This window comes from Salvelinus alpinus, chromosome 2, assembly GCF_045679555.1.
Source record: "Salvelinus alpinus chromosome 2, SLU_Salpinus.1, whole genome shotgun sequence".
NCBI lineage: Eukaryota > Metazoa > Chordata > Actinopteri > Salmoniformes > Salmonidae > Salvelinus > Salvelinus alpinus.
In genome coordinates, this window is record NC_092087.1 from 119,859,660 (window position 1) to 119,869,807 (window position 10,148).

Below are 10,148 nucleotides of genomic sequence, written 5' to 3' on the forward strand. Positions count from 1 at the left end.
GTCTGCAAAATCCAAAGATTATGTGATAGGAGATATCATAAGATTCATCAACCGTGTCCTTTTGGAGATGGGTGTCAGTGGTGTTGACCAGAATGTGGTGGGGATCATAAGGGTCTTCATCGCAGCAAGCCTCAGGATTGTGGTCAATGTGCCCGTGGTAACTGTCCTTGGTGCTGTAATGAACCATGCTCTCTCCGAGAGCCTAAATTTCATTCATTTGAATTATTTAAAAAATACTGTTTATTAATCACAGATTAAACTACATAAACATTGGAAATCAGCAATGTAATCACTCTACTTTTTGACAATTAATAAATGTTACCAAATTAAGAAAAAGTGAGTGTGTATTCTGTAAAATGTTATTTTGACAAGTAAGTCAATGTGTGATTCCGTGACATGACTGGGGTTGCTACCAGATTTCCGTCACACTGATACTTATTTCAACAGAGGTCAACAACAAAAGACTGTAATCATACGTTTAATTTTTAAGGTTGTAGCTTGTCATGTTATTTCAATACATAGTGATGGTGCAAGACAATCGCAGGGAGCACAAATAGGTCAGAAACATTTCTCATTACATTGGAAAATCACATGAGCTAGAACGTTATAAATCTGTGCTTCCCAACTTAAAGTTTGATGATGAGTTGACTCAAGTGTGTTACTGCTAGGCCAAAAGAAAAATGTGCACCATAGGACAAGGATTGGTAAAAACTGGATTAATGGATCATAATTAACAATTAAACATCAGCCTAAGTTTTGATGAGATAGTGGAGGATATGTCATTTTCTTCACAATGGTCTTAATTGAAGACTTGGAGGTAACCACTGAGTTGACTTTAATAATCATTGCTTTTGTAAAATTGAGCTCTGGCAAGAACATCCTTGGAGTAGTCCCCCCCAGTGGTCTTCTTGTCCACTTCGCTGTATGAGTGGACATTATCCAGCCCCTTATTGTAGGCTGCTAATCCTCCTGAAAAAACAAACACAACAGGCTGTAATGTAGTCATGTAATCTATGTAGTTGTATAATGCATAATAAAGGTTGTATTAAATGTAAGACTGATCATCTCTATCAAACTCTGAGCAGTTTCATTTGAGGACCCAAAAATTGACAGCTGTGCCATAAAGATTGCAAAATTGTTGAGAAGAGATTTGATGTACTGATTCCTTGGCACATGGTTTATGAACTGATACACAAAACGACGACAGATTCAAAACTTCAAATTTAAATTATTATACAAAATTCTTGCAACCAATAGAATGTTTTTCTGCGAAGAGACAATCATTAGATCATTTGTTTTGGTACTTTCTATATGTATCTTGTTTTTGATCAAAGGTTCAGGAATGGCTGAAGAATTGCAACATTTACGTGGAGCTAACTCTGCAAATAGCACTGCTGGGTGATTTGAAAAGTCATAGTCAAATCGATCAATAAAATAATAACACTTTTAGCAAAGGTTTTTATCTTTGGTTTACAATCTGTAGAGACTATGAGAATAGAAAGGTTCAGAACTTTTGTGAAACATCACAGCACAGTTGAAAAATAGAAATGGCAAATAGAAATCAAAACTGGATGGTCTTCAGAGATAGATAGGAGAGGTTGAGGGTAGCTGAAGGATGGGATTAAAAACAAACAAAAGATAACTATTGTAAAATACATTGTGTTCGTAAAATCTATAATGAATGTTTAAGCTGGAAGTAGAAGCCTAGGTGCTGTTTTCCATTAGTTTAATCCAACTGGGGGAGGGGTGGTGGGGTTAGGAGAAAATAATAAAGGAAACTTTATTTAGAAAGGATATTATTTACAGATTATATTTTTACCCCCAAATTTTGGGGGATTGGAAATGATGCAGACAATTACAGTGATGGAAGCTACAATCTACCCCCCCCCCCCACAACAACAACAAAAAAACTATTGGCAAGAAGGGCGGGTCAAATGGTTGGCTATACCTCTCAGCTGCTGCTCTTCGGTCCATGAAGGGAATATTTTCTGGACCGATCCGATTATATCAACGAGAATCCCAGTTGCTTGACTCAGATGTTCCTCACTGTCCCATCTCCCCCGTGGACGGTGATAGTTTTTGTCAACCTAAAAAAAATGAAATCAATAGAAATCTATGGACACCGCTTACTTTGCATTGTGAAATAGGAAACAGGCTCTCTTGTCTGCCAACAACAGTATAGCAAATGTACCTGCAAAACTGAGTGCCTACCTGCATGAGACCAAATGCATTTCCATTGTCCCCCCAACCATTGTCCAGTCCTGCTCCTGTCCCAGCCCTGGTCTCTCGTGAGATGATACCAGCTATGACGGATGGCGCCACTCCATGGTTTCGCCCCACCCGCTTTATGATGGACTTATACTTGTTCATGTGTTTCAGTTCTTCTGCCATTTCGTGAGATCCTGTTAGTAAATTAATGTTTGTATAAGAACTTGTTATATTTTAGTACTTGTAAGAGTTGCCAGAGACCACTTACAGCTTTATGAGGTACAAGTAGTATCAACCTTCATATCATAGGCTATAATCAAGACAATTCACGTGAGATTCAATTCAGAGTGCACAGACTACACAACACAAACCCAAGCTGAAGTGTATATTAGTACAAGCCCTGTAAGCTAGCAGTGATATTCCAAAAACACAACATTTATAGAGATTTCTGGTAGGGGAGAGTGGGGTAAGTTAAGACATTTTTTTTTTACATTCAGCATCACTCTGTCAAGGGAAATATAGTAATCGTTCTATTAAATATATCTACATATATTTCAGGATGTTGTGTATCCCGGGTATGGGGTAAGTTGAGCTGAGGGACAGGGTAAGGTGTGCCACCTAAACATTTGTACTAAATGAAATATTACCACTACCTTTTTAACTCTTTATTTTCCAAACACAATCACAATAGCTTTTTTGTCTTTTAATCATTTGAATCAACTTTTAACGTAGGCCCAACAAACACTATGTGCTTTTGTTTTTACACAGGCCTGGCCCCGTTGTTACCTCATATCCCAGCGATAATGCCTTGCATTATGTCTGGGAAGAAAACATTTCAATTTGCTCAACTTACCACATGGCCATTGGCTCAATTTACCCCAAGGCAAACATTTTGACTATATTTGTAACGGTATTCCTCTCTCTCTTCATACGAAGAGGAGGAGTAGTGATTGAACCAAGGCGCAGCATAGTGAAATGACATAATGATTTATTAAATAAACAAAAGAGACAAAGACGAAAACGAACTATACTTGATTAAACTAACAAAACAAATAAACGATGCAGACAGACCTGAACGACGAACTTACATATAACGTGAAGAACAGGAACAGACTACATGAAACGAACAAACCGCAAACAGTCCCGTATGGTGCAAACATAACACAGATACAGGAGACAACCACCCACAAACAAACACTGTGAACAGCCTACCTAAATATGACTCCCAATCAGAGGAAACGTCAAACACCTGCCTCTAATTGAGAGCCATACCAGGCAACCCAAAACAAACATAGAAACAGAAAACATAGAAATGCCCACCCAAACTCACGTCCTGACCAACTAACACATAAAACTAACAGAAAATAGGTCAGGAACGTGACATAACCCCCCCCTTAAGGTGCGAACTCCGGGCGCACCAGCAGAAAGTCTAGGGGAGGGTCTGGGTGGGCATCTGACCACGGTGGTGGCTCAGGCTCTGGACGAGGTCCCCACCCCACCATAGTCAATCCCAGCTTACGTCTACCCCCTATCATGACCACCCTCTTATTTCCCCCACCTAATTTAAGGGACAACACCAAGATAAAGGACAGCTCCGGGACCAGGTAGCTCAGGACAGAGAGGTAGCTCAGGACAGAGGGATAGATCAGGATAGAGAGGTAGCTCAGGATAGAGAGGTAGCTCAGGATAGAGGGGCAACTCCGGACTGAAGGGCAGCTCCGGACAGAGAGACAGCTCTGGACTGAGGGGCAGTTCTGGATTACTAGCCGCTTCTGGCTGAGGGGCAGCTCATGGCTGACTGACGGCTCTGGACACTCATGGCAGGCTGACGGCTCTGGACGCTCATGGCAGGCTGACGGCTCTGGACGCTCATGGCTCGCTGACGGCTCTGGACGGTCATGGTTCGCTGACGGCTCTGGCAGATCCAGTCTGGTTGGCGGCTCTGGCAGATCCAGTCTGGTTGGCGGCTCTGGCAGATCCAGTCTGGTTGGCGGCTCTGGCAGATCCAGTCTGGTTGGCGGCTCTGGCAGATCCAGTCTGGTTGGCGGCTCTGGCAGATCCAGTCTGGTTGGCGGCTCTGGCAGATCCAGTCTGGTTGGCGGCTCTGGCAGATCCAGTCTGGTTGGCGGCTCTGGCAGATCCTGTCTGACGAATGGCTCTAGCGGCTCCTGACTGACTATCGGCTCTGACGGCTCGGGACAGACGGGCGGCTCTAATGGCTCGGGACAGACGGATGGCTCAGATGGCGCTGGGGAGACGGATGGCTCAGATGGCGCTGGGGAGACGGATGGCTCAGATGGCGCTGGGGAGACGGATGGCTCAGATGGCGCTGAGGAGACGGATGGCTCAGATGGCGCTGCGGAGACAGATGGCTCAGACTGATCCTGTCTAGCGGAAGGCTTTGGCTGCTCCTGTCTGGCGGAAGGCTCTGTAGGCTCATGGCCGACGGGCAGCTTTGCAGGCTCATGGCAGACGGACAGTTCAGGCGCCGTTGGGCAGACGGCAGACTCTGGCCGGCTGAGACGCACTGTAGGCCTGGTACGTGGTACCGGAACTGGAGGCACCGGACTGGAGACACGCACTTCAAGCCTAGTGCGGGGAGCAGGGACAGGGCACACTGACCTCTCGAAGCGCACTATAGGCCTGGTGCGTGGTACCGGCACTGGTGGCACCGGGCTGAGTGCACGCACATCAGGACGAGTACGGGGAGAAGGAACAGTGCGTACAGGGCTCTGGAGACGCACAGGAGGCTTAGTGCGTGGTGCCGGAACTGGAGGCACCGAACTGGATACACGCACCATAGGGAGAGTGCGTGGAGGAGGAACAGGGCTCTGGAAACGCACTGGTAGCCTAGTGCGTAGTGTAGGCACTGTTGGTACTAGGCTGGGGCGGGAAGGTGGCGCCGGAAATACCGGACCGTGCAGGCGTACTGGCACTCTTGAACATTGAGCCTGCCCAACCTTACCTGGTTGAATGCTCCCGGTCGCCCGACCAGTGCGGGGAGGTGGAATAACCCGCACCGGGCTATGTAGGCGAACCGGGGAAACCATGCGTAAGGCAGGTGCCATGTATGCCGGCCCGAGGAGACGCACTGGAGACCAGACGCGTTGAGCCGGCCTCATGACACCTGGCTCAATGCCCAATCTAGCCCTACCAGTGCGGGGAGGTGGAATAACCCGCACCGGGCTATGCACACGTACAGGAGACACCATGCGCTCTACTGCGTAACACGGCGTCTGCCCGTACTCCCGCTCTCCACGGTTAGCCTGGGAAGTGGGCGCAGGTCTCCTACCTGCCCTTGGCCCACTACCTCTTAGCCCCCCCCCAAGAAATTTTTGGGTGTTACTCACGGGCTTTTCGGGCTTCCGTGCAAGACACGTCCCCTCATAACGCCGGTTCCTCTCTCTCTTTTCCTCCGCTCTCCGAGCTGCCTCCAGCTGTTCCCATGGACGGTGATTCACTTTAGCCCATGGTCCTTCTCCGTTAAATATTTGCTCCCAACTCCACAAGTCCTGTATACTTGCCCGTTGCTCAAAATTACGCTGCTTGGTTCTGGATTGGTGGGTGGTTCTGTAACGGTATTCCTCTCTCTCTTCATACGAAGAGGAGGAGTAGTGATTGAACCAAGGCGCAGCGTAGTGAAATGACATAATGATTTATTAAATAAACAAAAGAGACAAAGACGAAAACGAACTATACTTGATTAAACTAACAAAACAAATAAACGATGCAGACAGACCTGAACGACGAACTTACATATAACGTGAAGAACGCAATGAACAGGAACAGACTACATGAAACGAACAAACCGCAAACAGTCCCGTATGGTGCAAACATAACACAGATACAGGAGACAACCACCCACAAACAAACACTGTGAACAGCCTACCTAAATATGACTCCCAATCAGAGGAAACGTCAAACACCTGCCTCTAATTGAGAGCCATACCAGGCAACCCAAAACAAACATAGAAACAGAAAACATAGAAATGCCCACCCAAACTCACGTCCTGACCAACTAACACATAAAACTAACAGAAAACAGGTCAGGAACGTGACAATATTAGCCCACAAAATTACAAGGCTGCATTTTCATGCTAGGTTTAGAACCTCATATTGAAGCTTATCAGGATGTATAGAACAATCTTAAAATGATCTAATTTGGTTTAGATACAAGCATCATGAAATCTCTGACACAAAATCATTTTTGGGGGTCCAACTTGCTTACCACTTTTTCCATGTGGTTTCTTCCTTCCTAAATATTTGGTCAAATGATTCATTTTGTGTATGGTTTTCTAGAAACAAGAGTGGCTCAAATTACCCCACTCTCCCCTACATATACATTTCAAATAAAATCTAATAACACATAATGACAAATCTAATAATATAAATATATGACAGCATATTTTAACTGGTGCACCAGTTTTTGTGAAATAGCTTTAACTATTAGTCAGACTTTAGAGTTGTATACTAAGAAGGACACCCATGTGCGACAGACATGTCACAAGGAAGTGGATGGCATAATTTTTTTAACTTTTAAACTCAGACAAAACAGAGATGCTAGTTCTAGGTCCCAAGAAAAATAGAGATCTTCTGTTTGATCTGACAATTAATACTGATGGTTGTACAGTCATCTCAAATAAAACTGGACCTCGGCGTTAATCTGGACCCTGATCACTCTTTTGACGAACATATCAAGAATATTTCAAGGACATCTTTTTTCCATCTTCGTAACATTGCAAAAATCGGAAACTTTCTGTCCAAAAATGATGCAGAAAATTTGATCCATGCTTTTGGCACTTCTAGATTAGACTACTGCAATGCTCTAGAACCCCCCAAAATTGATCATATTTCTCCAGTGCTAGCCTCTCTACAGTGGCTTCCTGTTAAGGCTAGGGCTGATTTCAAGGTTTTACTGCTAACCAACAAAGCATTACATGGGCCTATTTTTCCAATTTGGTCCTGCTGTACATACCTACACGTACGCTACGGTCACAAGACGCAGGCCTCCTTACTGTTCCTAGAATTTCTAAGCAAACAGCTGGAGGCAGGGCTTTCTCCTATAGAGCTCCATTTTTATGGAATGGTCTGCCTACCCATGTGGGAGACGCAGACTCGGTCTCGACCTTTAAGTCTTTATTGAAGACTCATCTCTTCAGTAGGTCCTATGATTGAGTGTAGTCTGGCCCAGGGGTGTGAAGGTGAACGGATAGGAACTGGAGCGACGAACCGCCTTTGCTGTCTCTGCCTTGCCAGTTCCCCTCTCTCCACTGGGATTCTCTGCCTCTAACCCTATTATGTGGGCTGAGTCACTGGCTTACTGGTGCCCTTCCATGCAGTCCCTAGGAGGGGTGCGTCACTTGAGTCACTGATGTGATCTTCCTGTCCGGGTTGGCGCACCCCTCGGGTTCGTGCCGTGGGGGATATCTTCTTGGGCTATACTCGGCCTTGTCTCAGGGTAGTAGGTTGCTGGTTGAAGATATCCCTCTAGTGGTGTAGGGGCTGTGCTTTGGCAAAGTGGGTGGGGTTATATCCTGCCTGTTTGGCCCTGTCCGGGGGTATCGTCGGACAGGGCCACAGTGTCTCCCGACCCCTCCTGTCTCAGCCTCCAGTATTTATGCTGCAATAGTTTGTGTCGGAGGGGCTAGGGTCAGTCTGTTATATCTGGAGTATTTCTCCTGTCTCATCCAGTGTCCTGTGTGAATTTAAGTATGCTCCTTCTAATTCTCTCTCTCTGAGGACCTGAGCCCCAGGACCATGCCTCAGGACTACCTGGCCTGATGACTCCTTGCTGTCCCCAGTCCACCTGTTCATGCTGCTGCGCCAGTTTCAACTGTTCTGCCTGCGGCTAGGGAACCCTGACCTGTTCACTGGACGTGCTACCTTGTCCCGGACCTGCTGTTTTGGACTCTCTCTACCGCACCTGCTGTCTCTAACTCTGAATAATCGGCTATGAAAAGCCAACTGACATTTACTCCTGAGGTGCTGACCTGTTGCACCCTCTACAACCACTGATTATTATTATTATTATTATTATTATTAGACCCTGCTGGCCATCTATGAACGTTTGAACATCTTGGCCATGTTCTGTTATAATCTCCACCCGGCACAGCCAGAAGAGGACTGGCCAGCCCTCAGAGCATGGTTCCTCTCTAGGTTTCCTTCTAGGTTCTGGCCTTTCTAGGGAGTTTTTCCTTGCCGAGTGCTTCTACATCTGCATTGCTTGCTGTTTTAGGCTGGGTTTCTGTACAGCACTTTGTAACATTGGCTGATGTAACAAGGGCTTTATAAATACATTTGATTGACTCCAGCTAGATTTTCATGCAACTATTCTAAAATCCGCTAAAATGCACATTTTCCCACCAGTTGTGTGTCTCCTCCAAATGGACTTGTTGCTGCAATATATAACTTTTTGGGTGGACTGACCAAATTCACATAGAAATGTTAGTTATAGATCTGTCATTTTCATTGAAAGCAAGACTAAGAAGCAGTCTGTTCTATGTGCACTATTTCTATGCCATATTTTAAATTTCGTTTTTGCCTTTTTTTACTTTCAGTTTTGTACACCAGCTTCATACCGCTGAAAGTACAATATTTTTGGTTATGGAAAATATGTCAGGGTTTATATGGTACAATGGTTCTCTACACAATGGCTGCTTGTTTTGTCACAAACTGAAATTAGGCAAACTATTAGAAGTTAATCCAACCAGCGATTTCTGCATATTACACCTTTAGTTTTCATGTACCTAATAAAAATCGAAAGTTCAATGTTTCCATCGCATTTTCAACTCTACCGATAGTTTTGTCACAACTGTTGCGTTAAATAGCAAATGTTCCTGCCTTCACTGTTTTTGGCTCGTGCACGCTTGCCAACGTCTCACAGATACAATGCGGATAGGCTGTGCAGGTATGCTACATTATGAGATTATTGTGAAGAGCAAGAATGTTTTTATTTGTCAAACGCAGTCAAGCATTGATCATCATGTCAGTAGAATAAGACCATTGATATTTATTGTAAAGGAGCATCAAGCTCATCACTGTGCACTCAGTAGACTCCACAAGCCCAGGTAGTGGTTCAGTTCATCACCATTTATGTCATCTGTAGCCAAATACAGTAAACTGCATGGTTTCCCGAGTCGTAGTGACTCCCTATGATGGTTATTATATCAATATTTGCGCATTAAGGCATTTCCACCACCATTTCTCGCAATATTTCACCAACACAAAAAGATCCCACCAAGCTGTCGTGATTATTAAAAAAAAAAATACAGTATGACTTTACTCTCATAAAAACGGTGGATTGAAACATGGTTAGTGGATGCAACCGAATTGCACCATTTTGCCTCTGTTTTCAAAAGTAAGAGCTTACCCATGTTGATGTTTTGATTCTTGAAACTGGAGATTCCTCAAAATGTATAAACTAAAACTCAAGTGCTTGTGTTGTTATGTGTTAATAACATTTAGACTACGTTACCCAGCAGGCTATGCTGGCGCGGGAGTTGGTTAAAGAATGCCTTGCATGGCTAAACATGGAGTTTTCTAGCTGAAGTATATGTTCATTAAAAGTAGTGTTAAGGCTGCGTAAGGTTCAACTGAGATAGGAACAATACCACACCTGAACTTGGTTAAAATAATTGTTTAATTCAATAGTTAATAAATGGCAAATGCAATTTCCGTATAGACGGGTTCACTGCACCACCCCGCAGGGTGGAACAAGGAACTAACTTGTTACTGACAAAGATATTATAATATACTCATGACAGAGATAGTTCCCGCTTCTGAGCCGGCCTGTCAGAGTTTAGACTGGGCGTGGTTTAGACTCACCCAGCCTATCGTTGGTGTTGGCGCTTTAAGCCAGTCCTGGCCCCTTAGCGCATGTGATGTCCCGATGCTGTTGCTGTGTAGATTACGCTCCTTCACCCCAAAGACTGAGGTCAGAC

General features: G+C 44.7%; 1 protein-coding gene across 1 annotated transcript; it reads right to left on the reverse strand.

Moving 5' to 3' along the window:
* Positions 1-462: 462 nt before the first annotated feature.
* On the reverse strand, positions 463-9,662 carry LOC139568504 (lysozyme g-like). Its single transcript, XM_071390372.1, has 4 exons — positions 9,578-9,662; positions 2,212-2,402; positions 1,949-2,087; positions 463-969 (listed from the first exon to the last, which is right to left on the reverse strand). The coding sequence occupies exons 1-4, from the start codon at positions 9,579-9,581 to the stop codon at positions 836-838; spliced, it is 468 nt and encodes a 155-aa protein (XP_071246473.1). The 5' UTR covers positions 9,582-9,662; the 3' UTR covers positions 463-835.
* Between the last annotated feature and the right edge of the window lie 486 nt (positions 9,663-10,148).